Consider the following 25,132-nt stretch of genomic DNA (forward strand, 5'->3'; position numbering starts at 1 on the left):
TGCTAGTGGCAAGCCATCTTCAGAACTGTCACTGGTCTTTGTGATGATGTGTCACTTTTACACACTATGCACACCTCAGGAAGTAAGAGCTGACACTTCACCACTAAGACCAGTAAACAACAAAGGGTTGTAACAACCATATATGTAAAACCAATGTAAATAGCTTTTTTATAAAATACATGCCAGAAAATTTGAAATAAAGGCTTGGATTGTTGTATGTGAATATTTTTAAAGACATCTGTTAGGGTTCTAACAAAATCTATCAGTCAGACCCATGATAACATAACCTGGAATCTGCCACATAACACTGAGAAGACAGATGTGTGCAAATACATGCAAACTGTCATTAATATATAACATGTATAAATGTGTTAGACATCTTTTAGACAAGTCTTTACAGATGCATTGCAGTAAAATAGGACGTAAAATAGTAATAGGACTGTGTAAGAGCCATTTTGAGACCCTTTTGTGTGTTGCACTGCCAGACACTGTGTGGCACTGTGATTCCAAGTTGGTCTTGCTGGGTGTGCCCAGGTGTGCCTATTCAAGGGCTGATTAATGTCTGAACAGTGCTACAGAGCAGAGGCAAACGGTTTTGACTGTGGTTGTGTAAGTGTAGATAATGGTAATAAAAGGATTCTTCACTAAACACATCAGTATTGGACTCTTTAACCACGCGTTCTAACACTTCTGGGCTCTGTAAGACGAGTAGCTGGTGGCACAGGGCCGCTGGCTGCTACAGACTGTTAATGAACGTTGGTGAGTGGATTTATAAACGCACACAGTTACTCAGTAGTGCAGTTGAACAGAATTTTGGAATTCTGCTCAGTTACAGACGTTGATCCTTGATTCCATAATGTAGTTATACATAATAATATTCTATTTGGTGGCCACTGATTTCCCTGCTGTAGACTTAACAAGTTTCTGAAATTTATGTTGGAGCATCTTGTGTACAGTTTGACAGCTGTAGCTCCAGTGAGTGAGTTATAGGTGTTAAACCAAAAAGTGCTTTTTAACATGGCTAATTTGTAGTGAATGCCCTGTGGTGTGACGAGAGATATCACAATGCAGGACATGTTCAAATATCTAAAATTAAATCAGTTCAACACAAACACACAAATGTATTTGATGTTGTTTAAAAGCTTTCCACTTCCACTTTTCCACTTCCAGATTCCACTATTGAGAGAATGATTTGGTGGCTACATTTTTTGTTTAAAAAAACAAGCAGCAGGAAGCATTTAAAAAATACTATAAAAATCTGTACACATAACCATAAGGTGAATAACAATCACCATCACTATCTGAGGTACACGATAATACTTCGACAACTGAGAGAGAAATAAATGGCTCCATCTTTAGGCTGAAACCTAAAAAGACTTCTGGTTCAGATGACTTTCCTCCAGACTGGTACAAAGTGTTTTAAAATGAACGTGTGTCAAGTCTTCTCAAGGCAAACAATACAGTTATTAAAAACTCAAAGATGCCACCCTCATGAAGTAAAGCAGTCATCAGTTATCAGCAGTTATCTGATTTATTCCTAAAAAAGGTAAAGATAGGGTGGAGTGCAGCTCATACAGAACAGTTTGTGTGCTGATTGTTGAATGTTCACTATACATTGTTCACATGTACATTGTTCACAGGTACATTATTCACAGGTGTTCTTGTTAAAAGATTAGCTCCCATGTCTGATACACACAGATCAGACTGGTTTTGTTTTTAGAGAGATAAACTTATAACATTAGATGCTCACTGCATATTTAACAAGAAACGCTAACTCAGTCAGCTGGGTTTTATGTACTGGATTGATTTGATAAACATCCTATATCCTATTTTTTCAGGTTACACTATACAAAAAGTCATCAGACAAAATAAAAATGAAAAGGCATCACTCAAAGTCCTTCAATCTTGTCATCTCAGATTTTATTTGCTGTAAATATATACATGTATAGTACAGTGGCTAAAACAAAGAAAGCATCAAAGACATTCATATACATTGAGCATAAAGTTGCTTTATATGCAGCTGAAGCGTTGGTTCACACACCTGACCCTAATACACTACCATGGGTGATGAAACTTTTACAAACTTTTGTAAGTATTTTGGTTATAAATCACAGAATACCCAACTTTTAACATTCAATTATTCTTTCCTAAAACAACTTGGTTATAAATATGTCCTTAAATGGGATCAACAAACATTTAAATACCTGGATATACATTTACCAACAGACATTTCATCACTTGCAGGAAAATTTATTATTGCCCATTATTAACTAAAATGAGAAAATATTAGAAGATGGCACTCTTCCATTTCTCAGCCTGAGCTACAGACTTAAAAGCGTAAAGATGAATATCTTCATTTAATATCTTTTACTGTTTCAGGCACTTCCACTGTAAATCACTGGGAAAGAATTTGCAGAAACAGATGGCAAGGAAAAATAGGGTCAAATATAAAACTATAGATAAATATTTAAATATCCTTTAAAGTAGTTTTAAGGATATTTTTGGGCAGCTTAAATCAAGCCCTTATAAATATGTGCTCCTCAAAATTTCAAGCTCGATGGAAAGATATAGAACTTTAGGCCTTTTTATTCACTCCCAGTCAGTTCTGACAGATTTCAAACTGCATGGTAATTCTGACTTCTTCAGATTACCTGTAGTTGCGCAGTTGTTTTGAACATAATATTGGGGTCAAAACGGATATTAATGATTCAATTCTGGTAATATTCTTGAAAGCTTATGCACTTATCAAAGGCGCTATTGATACTTTGCCGTGACATCACATTAGGGGTGTTCTACATGTGTCTCTATGGGTGGAAAGTTCAGCAGGTGCCATGTAGGCACAATACAAACACCAAAGATAGTCTGAAAACTCAAAATACAAAATGGATTTAAATAACACATATTCAGGAGTATGTGGTCGATACAAGCTTTCATGATCCTTTTTAGATGTTTGATTTTCAACAAAAAAGGTGAGAGATTAATTGAAAAACTGTTGGCTAATGCTAGCTTGTAATTGTAATTTTAACAGCACAAATCCTTTCACCTGTTTCAACCATCAGCTCTTTGTGGTAAGACTGTGTTAAAATAAAGCTCAGATTAAGTCTAACTTGAGTAAGATCTAACAGAGTATTGCCTGTTAACTTCACACCCTCATGTTGATGAAATCAGCTGCAAAGTATCAATTGCTCAATCTTATAATGGATTTTTGACATGCACACACAACAAAAGTTTTTTTTTAAATGGGAGCTAGGAGGAAATCTGTCAGTATCAAATGATGATTGGCTGGAGATGTATGAGTCTCAGAGATGTACAAATTCTCATATTTGGCAAAACTGAAAATGTTTAATGAGCTTTCTTTTTATATAATGCCTTAAGCAAAAGGTCAATTTTGGAGCAGAGGATGCCCACTGTTGGAGACTCGGTTTGTGAGAGAGCTCATTATCATGTATTTTGGGACTGTGCACAGACTAAAAAAAAAAACATTTTGGTTAGAGCTCCACACAACATCAATCAATGTATTCCATGTTTTTAGTCTTTATTTAAGTCATTTTAATAACCAGCAGCATAAAAATAAATATCTATAATATTTTTACATCAGCTGCTAAAAAGGCAATAGCAAGGCGATAATATCAGAATGGATAAATATTGTAATGGATGTAATGACATATCTAGTAGAAGCAATTACTTTCTCCATTCATCCGGGAAAAAATGCTTTTGTAAAGGTCCTATATTACACAAAATTGACTCTTATGGGGTTTAAGCCATGCTATAATATCTCCTCAAAAACATACTTGGAGTTGTGTTTTGTTTCATTTACACATGTTTGAGTAACACTTTATTATTATCTCCAAAGCCTAAAATCTCTGTTCCACCTTGCGATGTAATGAAGCATTAACCTTTACTTTTTGTTCAGTAGCGATCAAATCATCTAAATGATTCTAATGAAGGTGTATGAAGATGGGGAAAAAAAAAACAGTGGAGCACTTCCTGTATTACCACATGACACAAGGTTTTCTATTTGAGAGAGAACTGAGCCTACATATGCAGGATTTATGTGCTAAATGTGTCAATAAAGCTTCTTCTTTATTATTATTATTATTATTATTATTATTATTATTATTATTATTATTATTGTATTTTGCAACAAAGGCCACACCACAAAACCAAAGTTGGGTTTTGTGGTGTGGGCATGCTTCAATTTTACGATAATGATCCAAAACATACATAAAGATCTACTCAGATTAGACTTACTTTGGTAACAAAAGACTTGTCCTCCCTATACCAGTCTCATGACCTAAATCCTATCAAACTTAAAGGAACTGTATGTAATATTTAGATTTTCAATTTCATAAACCTATTTGTGTCCCCAGATATGAGGTAAACGGGTTAAAAATAAATATAGCTTTTACTGATGACAATTGGAATGCTGATTTATTCTTAATTACAAATGTCCCATTTATTTATGTTATAATTTGGTGTTTTGATTCTCAAGACTATTATCCAATCAGAAAGCAGAATGAGCATGACTTGAGTCTCTCCTTTGGGTTGTTTCAGTGCTGAATTAAACCTCTTTCTCATCTGAATTGTCACTATCTCAGCACATGCAGCCAATCATTAATCAGTGCTAGTGCAGCCTCTGCAGCTCTGCAGAGCTTTCACATGAGGCTTTTTGGGGAAAAATCTGTGTCCTCTATATGCAGGACGAGGCACTGACAACCCAGTTCAGAGATTGTAGTAGCTTTTTTAAAGCGGTAAGACCACATGTTACACCCTAGAAGTGTTCATCAGTATAGACCTCATAATATGAACAATCTATGAAGGTTCAGCATTGAGGAGTGGTCTTAAACTTGAGTATCTCCAGTCCAGTTGGATGATGACACTCTTCTAAAATGCTGCATCCTCTGGCTCACTACTGTTACCATGGAAAACCTTCAGGGCAAGTTAGGCCTGCTTTGTGAAGTAATTTTAATATATAAAGTATTTAGCTAAAGCTAAAGTCTGGCTTTCTCAAACATAGTACTCCAGGCCATGAGCAGGTTATTTAAGGTTCAAATCCAAAAACTTTAATTTTTATCTTCTTTTAAAATTCACAAACACAATAAGTTAGTAGATATATTCATCCTGTTGGCATGTTTGGGCTGCTAGCTGCAAGCCAACATCAGAACTATAAGCAGTTTTGGTGTCACATCAGGGAGACTCACCAGAACAGAACCAAAGAAAAAGCAGAACAGGGAGAAGCTAAAAGAAGCTATATCAGATCACTGTTAAAGGAATAGCCACGATATGGACTGGGATGGGCCACAGGTTACTAGATCAGTTACTTCAGAGACCACCGGGCAACAGGAGGCGTGGTCTGACTGACCTGCCAGCTCTGTCAGCCTGACCATGCCTCAGAAAATAACAGCAGCTGATATATATGAAACGTCACCAGACCAGTGACAGTTCTGAAGATGGCTAGCAGCTAGCACCCAAAACATGTTGACAAAAAATAAATACATTTCTAAACTTCTTGTCTTTAAAACTAAGGTAAGGTACAAGTTGAGGTGCAGCTACTGCTGTCTCACAATGACTGCTCTTTCTGCCCTCATGTAAAAGTGCTCAAACAGATGCTCTGTGGCAAAGCAGTGCTGGGAATGTCCCAGTGTTCATGCTGCTGTGTGTGTCTGTATGTGTGGTTAGAGCTCGCGTGCCTTCTCCCTGCCCTCTGCCCTTCATGGCGCCAGCTCCACTTCCCCTCAGCTCCAAACATCTGGTGTCTGGGACACACACGCTGAGTGCTGAACAAGGAAACAGCCTTGAGCTGCTGCTCTCCATACCACCTTTATATTCTGACAAAATGGCTACGATTAGGATTACATTTTAAGTACAGATTAAGAGAGTTCTTAAATTTGCAACTGATTTTAACACAGACCTCTCTCCACACTCATCTTAGTGACTACTCATAGCACTATGACAGCTATTTGAAAAGTGAAGTGAAAATGTAAATACTTTTAATCTTCTCCTGCATTCTTAACCCTCTTACCCCCAGTCTTTGTCATTTGTCCCCTTTCCTCTGCCCCCTGTTCTCCAACAACATTTCGCAGCCCTGGGGCATCCTTAAAGGGCCTCTGTTACACTATGATCTATGTTATAATGTTTCCTCATTACACAGTTGTGTTTTGTTTACATTCACACACATTTAACACACAAACCCAGTATATTTAGGCTTCTCTGAGTTCTTCTCGTAAACACAAAACACTCTGTTCCACTTTGTGATGTCATTTGGTAATTTAAGAAATGTTCCACCGTGTTTTTAAACTCCATGTACCTTCACTAGAATCATTTGGTTCATTTCAGCCCTGGAGTTGCCAATCTCTACTGAACTAAAGGTAAAAGGAGCTATTAACTTAAAACTACCACTTTATGACGTTATTTATCTACATCTCTAAAGCATTTTGGGCTTTAGAGATGTAGACAGACTAATAAGAAAGGTTTATTCAAACATGTGTGAATGGAACAAACCACGACTCTGGGTATTTTTTTGGAGATAAAAGCACTATAACATGGCTTAAAGCTCACAATAATCCATTTTGTGTAATTATAGGACTTTTAAGAGAGCCTTGCTGACGATAAGTGACTACATTCTCATGCTGGTGTTGAGGCGTGACCTTTGACACAGGGATCCATGTTCTTAATAGTGAGATGAGGACAGTGAGGACTGGACCTTTTTCTTCTTGCTGCGGCCCTCGGCCTGCAGGGTGTGGGTGCACTGCTCCACACAATGGGAGAAGCTGCGCTTGTTCTGCTCTGAGCTGTAGTCCAGCTCGGCCAGCTGAGCCAAGGACAAGATGTAGTTACAGGCGATGCGGAGAATGGCCAGCTTGGACAACTTCTGACCATAGGAGTAACATGGCACCTGTCAGCACAGCACTCAGCTTTATTATTCCAATACTTTAAAATAGATTATATACAGTAGGTAAAATTGGTTTAGGGCATGTTTACATTTTTTCTCTATAGATTTGTAAAAGTGCTTTGACATTCAGTTTTGACAAATATTGGTAACAAACCACACATGCAAAGAAATTAACCAATGGACCAAGGTCCATAAATGTTACTAACAAAGGAAATGCAAATGAAGTTGTTTACTAGGTGCTGCCAGATTTATCACAGCTATGAGAGCAAAAACTGTGTGGTACGTACAGGAGAGACATGTGCAAACTTTTTACACAGGATGTAAAAAGTTTGTGCTGTTTTCAGAGCAGCACTAATAAAATATAAACTGTTTACCTGTGACATTTTGAATCCCATAAGTCTTCCACTGAACTAGAGCACTTCACAGTAGTTTATTAAACTGGACTTTCACATGTCTGTCCCATTTCCTGAAGTGGAGACTGTGGAGTATCATACAGAGATCCTGAATGAGGTGCATCCCTGTCCCTGCACCGCTCCCATGTCACAGACAGGCTTTCGAGCATGTATAACGCTGTTCAACCTACACTTCAAAGTTTTCATGAATCCCCATTAGATGACCCTTGATCTAAACACTTTGTGACAATGTCCAGAAGTAGGGAAAAGTGAATTTACTCAACACATGACTTCAACAATTCAATAGCCCATAGGAGAAGAGGCACGTAAACACTCGCTGAATGCTCACGCTTACATATCATTTTTGCAGCAGAAATAATATGAGCACTCCCCCATGGTAAATCACTCACGCTCACAAAACTCACAATCTATTTTTGATTTATATTTGTAATTTAGCACCTGGAATGATAACTGATAACTTAGTGGTGAAGTTAAGTGATGAAACTTCATAATGTGAGGCACAACAACACAGCCAATAAAATTCTAAAGAAAATCAAACTAGATTGGCCCATGCAATCGCCACAACTGAATCCAATAGGAAACCTAAGGAAATCGAAGCCCACAAAACTGAAATATTTTGTGTGTAAAAATGGAGCAAAGTTCATATCAGAGCAATTTGCATGTGTAATGCATGTGCATTTTTTTGTCCAATCACATCATTTCACATTATTATAACATTTCAGTCGCTAAGGTTGGATTTCTTTAGTGTGGACAACTCCAGTTCTTTTGAAAATTGAATGTCAGTAGCACCTTTAGAACTATAACATGTCCAATACCCATTTTAGATCTATAGTAAAGTATAAAGTAGTGCCCCACCTGTTTTCTGAGGGCCTCAAAGGCAGCACTAATGGTGTGCACACGCGTGCGCTCCCGGGCATTGGCCAGTAGCCTCCTGGTCTGCTGGATGGCCTTCACCTCTGGACCATGGATGCCTGTTTCTGAACAAGGCCTCAGCCGCTGACATTCCTGCCACATACAGAGTGTACTGTTAACATGCACTCTAGTACTATGAGGTATCTGTACATACATTTTGCAAGTGTCTAACAAGTTTCTATCAAGCCCAGACCTTAGGTGATGGAGAGTTGTGCTCAACCTCCTCCTCATACTGAGGCCTGAATGTTGTCTGACTCAGGGGCAGTTCCTGGTGGCTGCTGCTGAAAGAGGACCTAGGCCCCACCCGGAGCCGGCTGCAAAGGGGCTGGGAAATTGCTGTTGGCCAGTGGGGGATCTCAACATGAGTGAAGGCAGAGGTGGATAATCCCCCTTGGGCCAGAGGGTTGGAGCTGCTGTCCTCTCCTGTGTCGGAGCTATGAAAGAGTCTCCTGGGCTCACGTGCCTTCCTCTTAAACTTTTTGTGGGTGTCTGAGGCGGCTAAGGCACACTCGCTCATGGGGCCACTGAGCTCATGTGGGTTCTTCATTTCAACAGGTTTGAAGGTTTTTGGTGGATGTCGCAATTTGAAGTTTTTTGTGTGTGTGCCACACACTTATTAAATCAGCAGCATTTCTGCAAAGAAAATATATGATAAAACAGGTCCTCTCTAATACACAGCAATTCAAAGCATTTTCAAAACATCATAATTCTTATTCTTATGAGGTTAAACCGAGGGGGGTAAAAGTCCATTTCAAAGTCAATGTAATTTTGTGTCCTCTGATTGGATTCAGATAGTTCACCAGCTCAAATAAGCTTTTAATGGAATTAAAAGGCGTTAAATATGCAAAATAATGCCTATGGTAAACTTTTGAAAATATTTTTCTTCAAAAAACAGCTTATCAAAATAGTGCCTCATCTTTTTCTCAACTCCACCAGACATGTTCAAAAGTCTCTTTAATATTACCTTTGTGCTGAAGGCAGCAACACACAGGCATTCTTATTGTAACATAAATTACAAGTTAAAATTTGACTCGGATAGTAAATATGTGTTTGTGTATCTGAGTTCACAATAATTTAATTATGTCTGGAAATATGCTTATTTTAGAAAAGAAAATTGTTCAGAATGTTTCATGCATTTCTGTACAGCTCAGACTCGACATAGATAATCTAAACATAACTCTCAGAAATGTAGAATGAAAAAAAAAAAAAAAACACGACTCGCGACTCTCAAGACTCATCGACAGCGATATAACTACTGTAGTTCTATCCCTTTATAAGTGTGTGTTCAGCTCAGATTGTGTAGACAGGACAGAAGGCTGCTCTGGTCTGGGACAGCCTGTTGCTTTAATTCTGTTGCAGCTCTGCCATGGCTCCAGTCTGTCTGCATAGCAACCTCCTGACTAAACTTCAGTCAAGCTGTGGAATCATCTGAGACTCTGCTCCAGATCTGCTACAGTGACTCTATGAACACAAGGACTCTATGAACACACGTGTGTACAGAGGCTGTTTCAGTGGTTTTCTGTGTATAAAGTGCACTGTTCATAAGTTACAGCTGGATAAGGCACTGGCTCCATTCAGTCTACACAACATAACACAAGCCACAACAGAACAGCTGAGAACAGGCACAAAACTCATCGCAGCATGTGTGGTCATGGTTACCTGTTCAAAGTGCTGAAATTCGGGTGCATTAGGGTGTCCCTTCGCAGAAGTGGAGAGCTCTGGTCCACTCCAGCGTAGTCTGCCTCGACAAATATGCGGTCTGTGCTAAACAGAAAACGCGCAGTGCAAAGAACTGCCCGACTGGCGTCTCTCTGGCGTCTCTCTGCTCTCAACACAGTGAGAGTGTGTGTATGTATGAGAGAGCAAAAGAGAGAGACTGAGACTGAGAGAAAGACTAAATATGCGTCCGTCTCCTCTCACCACAGTAAGAGTGTGTGTATGTATGAGAGCGCAAAAGAGAGAGACTGAGAGACTGAGACTGAGAGAAAGACTAAATATGCGTCCGTCCCCTCTCAGCACAGTAAGAGTGTGTGTGTGTCTATATGAGAGAGAGACTGAGAGAAAGACTGAATAGGGAGAGTGAGAGACTAAATACACATTTCAACGTTGTTGTTTGTTTTAGATAAAGACAAAAAGAGAGGTAGAGAGACAGAGAGAGAAGCTATAAAAGTGTTTTTGGTAATATAATATATTATTATAGTTGTGGTTATTTGTGTAATTCATTATAGAGGGTCGTGGATGCTTCTTTGGCACAAACAGCAGAAGGCAGCCTTGAGACGCTCACACCAAAATCTGATTATTATCTGATGTCTGGAGATTAACAACAACAATAGTTTAATTTTTTTTTTATTTTTTTTTTATGTAAGTGATGATTTCACTGTTTACGTTTTAATTCTCTTAACTCCAAAAGTCTGAATAATCATGTAATCATGGCCAGTGTTTAAAAAGCACATATGGAATCTGTGGCCGTAAGGACGTAAGCAGGAAAATTAAGATTCTCTCAAATGTATCAGTAATAACACTTCTGAACTTACACAACGTCTCAAACAGAATGACATTTAAAAGAACATTCATCTTTACAAATTAAATCAGTAATCACCAAGACCTTTTTCAATTCAGTAAAGTGCATCAAATATGTCTTTAGACATTTTGGCTTTTTCTCTTTAGTTATTTTATAATATTAAATATTTATTCAAAATGAATTCACATTTTGTACAATATTCTCTCACCCTTTTCACCCATTCTGTTCTGAACAAGAGGTTTATGTGTCTATTTTGACTCTAGAGAGATTCTGAATCTCAGTGGAACTTTGTTAGATAAACGTGAACATGTGATGAAGGTTTTTAACTACTGAAGATTTGTGTCAAATTTGATGGCATTATGATGAGAGCTACCAAAATATAGAAAAGAGTTAAACAGATGAGCTGGTCAGACAGGTTCAGAGGAGACAGTGGAGTTAGATTTTGTCAGTCTCTTCTTGTAACTCGGCCAGCGACACACAGGGCAGCAGTGCTGGCCCTCGGCCAGCCACACCACAATGCAGCTCTGGTGGAAGGCGTGGCCGCAAAAGAGACCCATTAACAGCTCTCCATTCACAAAGTTTTCTAAACATACAACACACTCTGAGCAGTGGAGAATGTCATGGGGCCAAACAGACCAATCACAGAGCTGGGGGGCATCATCATACTCAGAGTCAGAGGTCCTGTCCAGACAGACCTGCTCCTCTGGAGCTCTATTTTGACCATATACACACACTGAACTTGGAGCACTTTTAAACTTCCAGACAGGCAGAATTTTCATATAATCAAGGTTCACAAGTGGACGCAGCCAAAGATCAGGAAAAGCTAATCGTTCAAATAAGAAATTGGTATCCTCATCCCATTCCGAATGGTCAGACTGGTGCAGGGAGGTGATGGGGTGGAGCAGGTAGGAGCTATACCAGTCCCACAGACTGGCTAACCACTCTAGGTTTGTGCTGCTGTCCTCCAAGCTTCTTCTGCTGCAGCGGCGCTTCTTCTCAAAGTAGTCCACTAACAGGCCATGGGCCAAGTACGTGGACAGGAAGAGCGCTGGGTGAGACGAATAGAAGGTCCAGTCAGATCGCACTAAACTGACGAGCTGTGTGGTGTCAGCATAGCGCAGCAGCTTCAGGCTGTAGCTATAGAAGGTGTCCAGGTAAGGCAGCTGCAGCAGAGCCTACAACAGATACAGGATTCATCAGAGCAGTATTTGGCCACTGAATTGGATGGCAGGTTTTCATGCATTTCAGATTACTTAGTTTGGTGGGACAATGTTAATTATGGTCAATATGAATCATTATTTTAAGTAATTGCAAGTCTGAAGAAAAGTTGGAAAAAGAATGTGTGTGTTGTCACCAGACTAATAATGCAACCAAAAAGCCATTCCAAGTTCAACTTAATGAGACAAAGTAGGTGTGTGTATATATAATGTATTTATTTATTTGTCTTTAGTACAAATATTAAACCTTATGTGCCTCAATGTACTGCATTGCCTCACCGAATGGGTCTACTCCAAAAAAGGTGTCCAAATTCCTAACGGGGCCAGTTTCCAAAAGTGTGCAGAGCCATTTTGATCAATTTGGCCACTCGAATGTGATTTTTTTTGCAGACCTTATTTTTGTGCAAATTATAGTGAGTTTTTGGCAATGTTCACACCTTCTATCTGCAATCTGAACAATTTCAATATCTTTACATGATGAGGTTGTCCTTGGCCTTTCTCATGGGACTACAATGGAGGATGTTTGTGATGCTGCAGCTAAAACAGTTCAATATAGGGTATATGTGTAAATGATGGACTTCTGCCAATTTTCAACCAATTCCCTGAAATTGTTTTCTTCCCACAGTGATCCCTCTATTGACTAACACATTTCATAAGGAGGACCTTGAGGATTCCACAGACAAACCATACACAATGGGGTACGGGCCTGATATTTTGAAGGATCATATAAGGGAACTCCATTAAAATATATATATTTTTAATACCCATATTAAATCTGAGCTGATCTTTCTAGGGAAGGCTTTTGCATGAATCATCCCTGCTGTGTGACATATATGTATCTAGGCTCATCTAGAGTATAAGAAAGTGTAGAATGTTAGCAAACTTCCATGCAAGTCATTAAAATTCTAGATTAATAGCACTTATGTAGTGACTGCTGAAAAATTACCTCAGTGCATTCAGACCAACTCACATCTGATCAAAAATTGTTGTGAGAATGGAGCTTTCACATGCAAGCAATGTGTTAGCTCCTGAAAAAAATGTTTTTCTTGCCAGACCATTGTAAAAATTTGGAATATTTATTTTATATTTAAGCCTCATGTTCATTGATGTGGACCAATTTTGAAATCAACCAAGAATAACAGAAAAAAAGCAAAGCTAGTTGGTGCCTACATGCCTCATAGACAATACTTATTCGGCCTGCTACAGCTGAAATGTTATCTGATGATGATAATTGGTAATTATTGCACCTAAAATATTGTTCCCTATATCATTAGTGAATGACAAGTTGATATAGTAATTACTGTGAGAGGCCCAATGGAAGACCTCTTGTTTGTCTAAGCGTAGATGTTTTTGGTACAGTAATATGGGTTGTCTTAATGTACCCTAATTCAATGGCCTGGTCCAAAAAAGCCTCTCCAAATTCCTAAAGAAATCACATTCCAGATGGCCCTGTCGAGGCATTTTGTTTTACACATGCACAATTGTAACCAAAATGTTAGTGCTTCTAATGCAGGCTTTGACCAGTGCACACTGCTGTTTGGGGACCTATGGGAGGATATCTATATAGTATTTGTAGTAGTACAGCAGAACACACAACTAAGATATTTTATTGTCACTAAACTATTCCTTGCCAACAGAAACTGTAGTTGGATTCGAGAAACTGCATACCAGAACTGGAAGCCATGACACCAGAAGGATGGAGTTGTATGTTCCAAGTGTTCGGATTAGAACCACAAAGCGCTTGACAGTAGCTCCCTGAGACACAATAATGTATACAGTTCAACAACTGATACAAGAAATGGTTATTGCAAAAGAGAATTGAAGAAAGTAGCGGAAACCTGTGTGATGAAGAGGTCCATCCAGGCCAGCAGGTTGATGAGCAGCAAACTGAGCACAAACAGGTCATTGACTTCAGGCTGAACTGAGCGCAGAAACGTATCCATAGCTGACACAGAGAGGAACTCCCCAGGGCTGAAGCACAAACAAATACATTGGTTTTAAAATCATATTACCCATCCATCAATATCGCTGGGGCAACCCATCAGGAGCAGTCAGTGCCATGGCCATAGCCCTCCAGATCTTGAGATAGGCTTGATTACGATTTTACTTTTAGTACTTATAGTAGTTTTTTGGATTGATGGGGAAATCTGGAGTGTCTAGAAAAACCTCACCCAAACATAGGGAGAAACATACTCCACAAATCAAGGCCTGGGCGACCCAGGAGTCGAACCCAGAACTTCTTGTTGTGAGGCATGAGACCTAGCCACCGTGCCACTATTATCTTGTTCAAAAGTGTGACATGGCAAAGGAGAGTGTAAATGATGGGCATATTAATCTTCTGTTTATTAAAAGTATAAACTTTTTCAGTACAATATGTTTTTTAATGTACAATTACACTGGAGTTAGGAAATATTAGCAATGTCACTAATGCTGCTTTTCAGTTGCTTGGAATGTCTCCTAGAGCTACTAGTACATAATAAAAACGCAATCATATGTATAAGTCAACAGTATCGTATGTCCCTAAACCTACATTTTCTATCAATGTGCAGTCCCTATCAACATTCCAGGCAGAGGGATGCAAGAAAGTCTGAGAAATGCACTAATTTCCTCATTGTGTTTGTGCCCATACTGTTGTAACGTCCTCAAAAAATAACTTAAGCATGAAAAACCTCTGCAGTTGATATATCCTAGAGTTTATACCTTTTTCCATACCAGTATATCCCCTCAGGCATCTTTAGGATGTAGGCAGGACTGCGGGTCACACCTATCTCAGCCAGTCTGCTATGGTTCTTCCAATGGCAAATGTTGACAAAGATGAACTTTATGCGCCCAGTGAACCTTACTGAGAGAGAGGAGAAGAAGGCAGGCGGCTGCGGAAGGTGAGCAAACAGGAACATTTTGACAGTATGGTCTGAGTACCACTCTTGCAGCAGCTGCTCAGAGCGGTGCAGGGTGTGGATCTGCTGTGCCACCTGCCCAGTAACCCAGTGGGAGAGGTGTTCTGTGTCTGAGTACTGCCCACGGTATTCCTTCAGCATCACCTTCCCTTTGGAGGCAGATGTCTGAGGGACAGACATGATGAGAGTAGAGTGATGCCAGCCACGCCTCATACATGACCTGGAGAGACATCAGGCACTTGCATTAAATGCTATTCTTCTAACCCTGGTGTAGAACTGGTTTCAGGGGCTACATACGTTATGTGTACAAAAGAAATAAACAATAATAAATATATGTCCCATGTGTATCACCTGTGATCATTGGAGCAGTTAAATATTCCAGTTCTGATGCCAAACTGAGAAACTTTCTTCACCATCTTCCTCCAACTGTACTGACTGAGCAGTGCCTCTCTGCCTTGAGCAACCACCTAGGACATACATATACAATACATATGCTGTAGTGTATGTGTTCAGATCATTTTATCCAAATCTGCCATTTAGTTTTACATGTGTTTTTCCTTTTTGCAAGATAATGTGATTGTGGTGTGGCTCAATGGTAATAGTACTCGTAAATCAATCTAAAGGTTGGAGGATCAATTCCCACTTGTGCTGTGCACTGCGCCACTGTGTCCTTAGGAAAGACACTGGAAAAGCCAATGGCGTTGGTTGGTAGCCTTGCTTACTGAGTTAATATTCTCCTAGGGAATAGGATATAAACTGCGGCTGTTTTAGAAGAGCGAGTGTGGGTTTGAATGGGTGAAAGTGAGATTTTTTTTTAATAGTCCTAACATTTGGTTCAAAATACATTTTGTGTAAATGTAATCTTTACTGCTAAATAAATGTAGCTCTTTTTTTTATTTAATTCTTGTGTTTCTCATTTATCTCAGTTCAGGGGTGAATTCTAAAGCTTTGGTTATCAGTACCTTCCCAAACCAGGGTGCTACTGTTCAACTAAATTTCAGCATTAACATTATTATTTATTTTTAGAGAAGGTGAGCCCTCTTATTCTACATCCCAGTAAGTAGTACGGGCGTTTTACCTGAACCAGCCAGATGCCATCTTTTGTGTCCTCCACTAACTCATAGAAGTGTAGCTCTCCACTGAAGTGAGTGGTACCACTGTCGCCTTCAGGATGTTCCTTCTCCTTCTTTATGGCAGAGTACAACTCCCCCTGCGACAAATCCCCTAACAGAACAGAATGAAAACATTTAACAACATAAAAGGCATGAAACATCCATCACCCAAGTGTTCCTGATACGAGTCAGAAATACAAGTACTCAATTAGTCTATACTATACTACTATAGCATTTTTTCACTAACTTTCAAAGTTAGAGTTTTTGAATAGGCCAGAAAAAGGCAGAAAGAGACTTAACAGAGTCTGCAGCCTGGTTGGTCCACAGAGGTAGGCACTGCTTTGGGAGAATTCTGAATTTTGTAGGTCAACCCTCATCCAATAAGTTTATATAAATTTATTTAAGTTTTTGTCCCATTATGAAATAGACACTACTGTAGTCTACTGTATGTACTGTATTTAAATATTAAATGTATACCATATGACAATCAAATAACTTTTTTTTTTACCTCTTAGGGGTAATTTAAATATGTCAACCCTTTCATGGATGCATGTATTTCCTTTGTGAAATTAATAATTATAGATTTCTACAAGAAAAAAAAAAGTAAAACCTGTCCCAGGCTGAGACATTAAAAAACACCATTGATCACCATTAAATCAAGTTTCAATCAAATTAAATAATAAATGTAAATGTATTTATAAATGTGGTGGACATTTTTACCTCCACTGTATCATTTTAGACACACAGGGAGCTCTATGGTCACTTTCTATTCTGATCAGAGAATTCGATTTTCACCATGTTCGTTTCCATATTATGGATATTATATTAGATATTATGACGACAAGGATAGGGTGAGCTTGACCACAATAGATGTGAATACTTAAACAGAAACATTTATTGAAAGCATTTGAAAGGCATTTGACATTTTTTGCCAAGCAGTTGACTTAAACACTTTAAATAAAGATTAAATGAATTTTGATTTTGATGCAATTTTGATGTAATCAAATCATGGGACAGATTCTGCATTATGAGAAGGGGGATAAACATTTAAGGGACATGCAAAATGTAACCTTATTATAAAAACAATTATTGTTATTCTAACTAAATCACACGCCACTATCATTAATGATTAAGGTAGGCTAATATCACATGATGATTAAGGTGGGCTAGTATCACATGATAATTAAGGTGGGCTAGTATCACATGATAATTAAGGTGGGCTAATACCACATGATGATTAAGGTGGGCTAATACCACACGATGATTAAGGTGGGCTAATACCACACGATGATTAAGGTGGGCTAATACCACACGATGATTAAGGTGGGCTAATACCACACGATGATTAAGGTGGGCTAATACCACACGATGATTAAGGTGGGCTAATACCACACGATGATTAAGGTGGGCTAATACCACACGATGATTAAGGTGGGCTAATATCATATGATGATTAAGGTAGGTTAATACATAGATACACAGCCTGTCCTTTCTATGAATGACATAAACATCAACACTTGGCCTAGTGTTATTTGAAAATGGATGTACACATTTATAAACATGACTTACCTACTTACCTGATTTTTCCACCAGCTCGCGGACATCCTCTTTCTGAGCCAGGGCGGAGTAGGCCAAACCCCGAGCCTCCAGGATGGTCCTGAGCCTGGTATAACTCAGAGTGACCGGGTCCACCAGCTGCGTGGCCAGGACTCCAGCCTCACACCACACCACAGCCTCGAACAGACGAGACAGCACGAACAGGACCAACAAGTACAGCGTCAAGAACAGCAGCTTGAGCCACATGGCGAAGGTGAAGGAGGCTAAAGAAGGCTACATGCACCAGGCAGAACCAGGACCCACTGCTGGTGCAGGACTCCGGGGCAGGACGATGGCCTGACAGAGAGGAGTAGCGAGGAGCCTCGCATGGGACCCGACTCATTTACAACACATCATGTCTGCTTTTGGGTCGGGTAACGTCCTCTGTTCCGCGGGGTTTAAGGCTTTTCCACGTTTGTGTAGATTTGTGCTCAGCAGATACTTCTCTCAGCTGTAAACACCAGCGTCAGCTTTAGCGTCACTTCCGGTCAGTCCTCCGGACGTCGTGGCATAAAGCAAACATCATCTGGAGATCAGATGATGAAAATGCTCATTTGAGGAGATAGAAAGAGCCCTGATCACAGCATGGGGCGTCTAAACCGTGTTCCCCGTTGTCTACAACAAGTGGAGGGCACTTTCCCGTTACGCTCCCGAAGAACTGGTGTAACAGAGTTAAGAATGCACTTATTATTTTCTCTTTGTGTATTATGTTTCTTTTGATTTTATATGTGTATTTTATCATTTTTATGTTTTATTTTGAAAAACCGGAAGTGCGCATTGCTCCCTTGTATTTTATTTTGGTAGCTTCCCTTCCCCTATCAGTGTTGAACACTGCAGAGGGTAAGTTCTATGGCTGTCGAAAATAATATATTTTATAATGTAACGTTAGCAACAATACAACAGCACATGTTAATTAGACAGTATTTTCACATGCAATTAATGTATTTTGAAATGCTAATTTTAAATGTTGTAACTTTAATTCAGATTGTAAAATTTTGCTGTTAACTTGTATTGTAACATTATACTTACCCCGCGAAAATGTGGCGCCATCTCATGGTGTGTTCTCGTTATTACAGGAGTCAATGTGAGGACATATTAACGTGTGTCTATATGTCTGTCACAGGTATGGTTGATTTTATTTTTTTATGCATTTGTAATTTTTTAACTATTTGTAAAATAGTAACTGGTGCATTTGTTTCTAACAATATTTATTCCACTACCACCCATTTAAATTTAAAATAATTTTGTTGCGCAGTCACATGTTGGAGACTGCAGAGGGGAGTCAATTTGAGGACATATTAACGTGTGTCTATATGTCTGTCACAGAGAGAGAATAAAGCAGAGGCTCCATCCTATGTCGTGTTATTTGTACACAGACTGGCGAAAAGTTCGCAACCATTACACTGGCTCATCCATGGATCTATAATAAGATATTATAAATACTTTTAATACTATCCTCGAATGAGTCTGGTGATAGGCACGGATCTTTTTGATGGTGTCAGCCAAACAGTGCAGAGCCTATGGTCTCACATGTGGCTCTGCAGTCTTTAGGGCTGTATCTTCCACATTGTTATGTTCCCACGGTTTCTTTAAGCTTTGGCCACACATTCATAGTACGCAGGTGTAGATTTAGGGAGTGAAATGTCTGGTCTAAGAACACAACAAAACTCCAGCCAAGATAGATCCTCCAACTTTCTGTTTAAGGGATGACTGGTCCAGCCACCGAGCCACTGCTACCTCAACACAGACAGAGGTAAGACACGGGATATAGCCAGCCACTCCTCACCCAATATTACAGTGCTCCACAATGTGCCTGTTTGTATGTCTGTCAATGTGGGTGAAAAGCCTTGACAACATTTGGAGATGGTCCGCCTGTTCCCAGTGGCATTGAAGTATGGGTCAAATGCACAGGACAAATTTCCCTATTGGGACAATAAAATTTCTCTTAACCTTATTCATATTTTGTTTTTATTCTGTTACTCCTGTGATGATGATGGTTTGATCCCTGCTCACTCTGCTGTGTTTTGTCCCCTCAGTGGGCAGCTACATAATGGTGCTCTAAAGAGATAACGTCATCCCAACTTCTGGCGGGTCCAGTGGAATTCCAGTACAGTATTCTGGATTTGATGTGTGCCCTATATTCATCATTCTACTTTTCTTTACTTATCCAGTTCCAGAAATTATAATAATTCTGAAAAATATTTAAATTTTTTCTCAAACTGAAAACACACTGTTCCATCGTGATGTCATTAAGTGGTAATAGAGGAAGTGCTTCACTGTGTTTTTAAATTATACACCTTCCATAGAATCATTTGATAACAGTCCAGAGATTCAGGTTAGTCTGCCATTCGTTTATTTCAATAGGTTACTTTTCCAGACAAAGGTTTAGTTAGTTTTCATACCTGACAGTTTTAAATTCGATATTATGTCACCAATCTGAGGAAGACCACTAATGTTCGGCTGAAACTGTCAGGTATGAAAACAAACTAAACCTTGGTCTGGAAAAAAGAATATTAAAATAAACCATTACACAAACGTATGAATGAAAGAAAACACAGTGTATGTCTTTGAACATTCTAACATGGGTAAAAGCTCTCAGGAATCAATTTTGTGTAATATAGGACCTTTAAAGGAAGAGTGATTTGACAGCAATGATGATCACGTAGCAAACAGGTGAGGGGAGGGCGGAATACATTTCACAATTGCCATCTACTGGTTTAAAAAAAAAAAAAAAAAAATTAAATAAATTTACAGATATATATATATATATATATATATATATATATATATATATATATATATATATATATATATATATATATATATATATATATATATATATATATATATATATATATATATATATATATATATATATATACATATCTTTAACCCATAATGTGCCAAGTAGGCTCATCCAAACAAGTGAGGTGCATGCTAGCTGACTGTAAGGACTAAAGCTTTTGTATGTTTTTCAGTGCAATGAATCCATCCATAATGGGAAAAAAACATGCTAAAAGTTCCATACTATGTCTTTAACAAATAGCGCTTAACATTTGTGGACTGTAGATTTGGATATTTGTTGCAAAAACAGTGACACCCCATAGAGTTCTTGTTGAAATTTTGGAACTTAAGTGCAGCCTATTGAACAGGATGTGGTCTGTGTGGTGATAGGAGACAGGACATGATGCATACTGCCCTGCTGTGCCACTGGTTCCCCTCTCACCGAGATGAGCCCCCTACCCTGGGGCTTTTGGGGGCTCCTGTGTACTACACAACTCAGCACCCCTCTCTCCAAAGACTCAGTCAGCCTCCACATGAACAGCGCAGTGACGCACTGGGTGTCAGGAGGAATCAGCCTTCCTCTGTAAAGTCACACTGCTCTTAAAGGTCCAATATGCAAAATTGACTCTTGTGAACTTTAAGCCATGTTATAATGTTGCTTTGTCATTAAAAATATAGCCGAAGTTGTGTTTTGTTTCATTCGAACATGTTTGAATAACCCTTTATTATTAGTCTGTTACATCTCCAAAGCTCAAAATGCTCTGGTCCACATTGTGATGTCATGAACAGCCCCTTTAACCTTTTGTTCAGTAGAGATTGGAAATTTCAGGGCGAATGGAGTGTTTTTTGTTTCAGAAAAGAATATGCAGGAATTGTGTGTTAAACATGTGAATGAAACAAAGCACAGTTTCAAGTATGTTTGATGAAGAAACAACATAATAAATCAGAAAATAGTGTAATATGGGCCTTTTAAGCTCGAACACGGCCTGACAGTGCAGACAGTGCAAAAAGACATCCTCTGCAGACTGCATGGTTAAATGCATTGTTGATGTATTGACTTCAACGTTTTCATCTTTACTACTGGTAAGATTCTTAAGCAGATTATTCAATTCAAAACAAAATGGGCTTCTTATTTGAGTTGTCTGATTCAATAACTAAAACCAGTTTGCAACCAATCCAAAATGGGTTGATTGAATGGCTCTGTATGAAATGGTGTGTCCTTAGCTCATGGCATCCCAGGTTCATGACTGCATGGCTTAAACAATTAGGGGTTCATGTTACAGCTATTTCCCTTAAATGTAAGATGTGATTTTTTTTTTTATTCAGTTATTAGATGGGGATTATTTGATTTAACAATATAATCCTTCACATTTTAAGGATAATATTCTCTAAATGAGATTGATAATTGTGTCCATATAAGCAATTTTATATAAGTGAAATCAAGATTATACTATGAATAGAAGTTTAACCCTACAATTCTATGATATAGTGTTTTAATAAATAAATGTGTCCATAGGTAGCTAAATGTGCAATGTTTCTTCATTCTATTAATATACCTCTCACCGTTTTCTTTCTTTTTCGTTCTAAAAATAATTTAATTTTTTTTTAAAGTATTATGTTCAGCGGTAGGTAGAGTAGCCAATAAAATGTACTCAAGTAAGAGCATTGTTACTTCAACATAATATTACCCAAGTAAAAGTACAAAGTAGTGATCCAAGAAATTACTGAAGAATTTGTGAAAACTACTACTCAAGTACGACTAACTTAAAGAGGATCTCTCAGGACATCTTATTTATAATTTGAAGTTAAGGTAACTTGAAGAACAAAACCTTAAATAATGCACAAAATGTGGTATTTTCAAAGGATAGAAATGCATTTGTAAAACTACACTATACATGATGGAGCAAGAAACACAAATGTTCAAACTTGACTTACAGTGGGAAGAGGAATGAAAACTTTTACTCATGTAAGAGCGGTGTTACTTTATTAAATATATTACTCAAGTAGGGGTAAAAGTATGCTGCTAGGAAAGTACTCTGAAAAGTACAAGTTCTTTAAATAGTTACACAAGTAAATGTGAGTACTACCCACCTCTAATTATATTTGTGTGTTAAACAATACAAATGTAAATGATCTATTTTCCAAAACAAGTCACTTTGACTGCATATCTAACCTCTGCTTTGCACGGGAGCAGCTACAGCAGCTGACAAGTGAAGTTGACCTGAAGAAGACCAGCTGAGTCAGCCCCCCTGTGACGCCACACACAGCAGGGGTCTGTGATCTACGTATTTGCAGCACATAAATATGGACCCGCACTGCTCTGTTGAAATCAAACCACAACCTTCGGTGACATGACCAGAATGGAAAAAAAAGGAGTATGTAAATAAAATCCACTTTGGATTCTACAGGCTTTGATTTGGAGCAAAGTCAAAATTTTCACTTTAATTTCTTGTTGAACAATGAAGCTGAGAGCATGTGTCTTGTGGCCCCAGCTCCCGTGGCTCTGGTCTTCAGTGCTTCTGGGTTGTGTCTTTGGCTGTGTCCCCAGCAGCAGAAGTGTGCACACACATAAGCAGTGGCCACTGCTGTCTGATGCTTTGGGATCCTGGGACAAACCAGATGCCCCTCACCAGGAGTACCTTCTTGGAATAAAGCGCATCCGGAGGCTCTACTGTAACGTGGGCATTGGCTTCCATCTACAGGTGTTTCCAAATGGACAGATATCAGGCGCACATGACGAGGGCCCATACTGTAAGTATGTATGCATCCACAGTGGAGCCTATGGTAGAGGCAGGAGAGAGCGGGGCTGGTCATATGAGTGTCATTCACATCATATCTCAGGATGTGAAGAATGCATTTTGAAAAAAACAACATTGGACTAAAATCTTTTGAAACTCAATCAAATTTCACTTGTTAAAATATTTTAGGAGAAATATGTTATGTATTGTGGTGAGAGGACATCAAAAAGTAAGTTTTCAGATTTTTGTGTGTGTGTTCAAACCTTAAAGAAGATATATTGTGCATTTGTCTGCTATATAGTCATAATCTATGACACCCTTGGATCATTATGTTATATTTTGGACATTACCTTTAATTTAGTAGAGATTGACATTCCCAGGGCTGAAATTGTCCAAATGATTCTAGTGAAGGTGTATGGAGTTTAGAAACACAGTGAAGGTGGAACAGAGTGTTTTCAGTTTAAGACAATAACTCAGCGTAAATATGCAAGATTTGTTTGCTAAACCTGTGTGAATAAAACAAAACACAACTCCAGGTATGTTTTTGATGAAGATACAACATTATAGATCTGTCTGTGTAGACCCTTCCAGGTAGAAGTTTACAGGAAGCCCAGACACACTAACCAATACCTGCTGTTTGATTCACACCATCCACTGCAGCACAAACTCGGAGTGATCCGTACTCTACAACACAGAGCTCAAGTGGTGCCTACAAACACAGAGGGAAAAGTGAAGGAGGAGCAACATGTGGAGAAAGCCCTCTCTGCTTGTGGAGATCCAAAATGGGCCTTCAGTAGATCGAAGAGAGTTAAAAAACAGGACAACAGGGAATCTAAAACTAGAAGGAAAGGTGCTATCATTCCTTACATTGCGGGTGTGTCTGAAAGACTCCAGAGAATCTTCAGACAGTATGAGATACCTGTCTTTTTCAAACCCACAAACACTTTAAGACAAAAATTGGTTCACCCAAAGGACAAAACCCCAAGCCAGAAACGAAGTAATGTGTCTACTCCATTCAGTGTAGAGAAGACTGCAGTGAGCGTTACACTGGAGAAACTAATCAGCTGCTCTGGCGGGAGAGTTCCTCTGGACCCCAGTCCGTTGTACATCTCCATCTCAAAGCCACTAACCACTCCTTTGAAGACAGTGAAGTTCAGATCTTAGCCAGAGAAAAATGGTTTGAGAGAGGAGTTAAAGAATCTATTTTTGTTAGGAAAGAGAATCCTTCCTTAAACAGGAATGGAGTCTGAGACATAATCTCTCCCCCATCTACAACTCCATCCTCAGACCCAGAACAATGAGAACAATAGCAGGGTTGTTAAGGGCCAAATAGGTTAGTCTCAGCTGAAACTGGAAATAATAGCCGTTTACAGTTTCAGTGTAGTTAGCCCCTCCCCTCAGATAGATATAAGGCAGTGTCCACCAGCATTCTGATCAGAACTGAAGAAGCAGCTTGGATGAGCATCCAAACGTCTTCACTCCTACAACGATTTGTCCAGTTGACAGATTCAACTTCGTCGCCAACATTATAGATCAGAAAATAGCATCCCTTTAACCATAGACTCCATGTCATATCAGTAGGGTTAAAAATGAATCTCCATTCTAAACAATAAAAAACATGTACATTTAAATCTCCTACATGCTAAATATTTCTGAGAAGTGCATGAGCAGAGATGAGGAAGGTGAAAACAGATATTTTCTGAGCATTCAAGCCTAGTCAGCACAGTACAGGATTACTCAAACAAGCATGAAACAGTCTAAATACTCATCATGAGGGAGAGACATGGTTAAAAGTTTAACAAAGTCAGTTTTACATAACATATCTCCTTTAAAATATGAAAGATAAATAACAAAAAATGTGGCTTTAAAGCAGATCTACTGTGCATGTGTTTGCCTTATAGTTATACTCTGACACCCGTGGATCATTATATTATAATTTGCACATTTTAAATCACAATATTTATCTAAAACAACTTAATGAAAGAAACAAGTCCACTGACTTCCCCATTAGAACATTGTGGTGCCCAGTGGAAGCTGACGTCATTAAACA

General features: G+C 38.8%; 2 protein-coding genes across 2 annotated transcripts; both read right to left on the minus strand.

Annotated features, from left to right (window-relative positions):
• Positions 1 to 6,626: 6,626 nt before the first annotated feature.
• On the minus strand, positions 6,627 to 10,059 carry LOC117377314 (transcription factor atoh8-like). The gene is made up of 4 exons (XM_033973696.2): positions 9,877 to 10,059; positions 8,411 to 8,850; positions 8,161 to 8,310; positions 6,627 to 6,895 (listed from the first exon to the last, which is right to left on the minus strand). The coding sequence occupies exons 2-4, from the start codon at positions 8,762 to 8,764 to the stop codon at positions 6,671 to 6,673; spliced, it is 729 nt and encodes a 242-aa protein (XP_033829587.1). The 5' UTR covers positions 8,765 to 8,850; positions 9,877 to 10,059; the 3' UTR covers positions 6,627 to 6,670.
• Positions 10,060 to 10,576: 517 nt separating this feature from the next.
• LOC117377865 (E3 ubiquitin-protein ligase RNF103-like) lies at positions 10,577 to 18,055 on the minus strand. The gene is made up of 7 exons (XM_033974373.2): positions 17,542 to 18,055; positions 15,931 to 16,076; positions 15,204 to 15,319; positions 14,656 to 15,072; positions 13,794 to 13,926; positions 13,624 to 13,710; positions 10,577 to 11,913 (listed from the first exon to the last, which is right to left on the minus strand). The coding sequence occupies exons 1-7, from the start codon at positions 17,765 to 17,767 to the stop codon at positions 11,146 to 11,148; spliced, it is 1,893 nt and encodes a 630-aa protein (XP_033830264.1). The 5' UTR covers positions 17,768 to 18,055; the 3' UTR covers positions 10,577 to 11,145.
• Between the last annotated feature and the right edge of the window lie 7,077 nt (positions 18,056 to 25,132).

This window comes from Periophthalmus magnuspinnatus, chromosome 10, assembly GCF_009829125.3.
Source record: "Periophthalmus magnuspinnatus isolate fPerMag1 chromosome 10, fPerMag1.2.pri, whole genome shotgun sequence".
Taxonomy (NCBI): domain Eukaryota; kingdom Metazoa; phylum Chordata; class Actinopteri; order Gobiiformes; family Gobiidae; genus Periophthalmus; species Periophthalmus magnuspinnatus.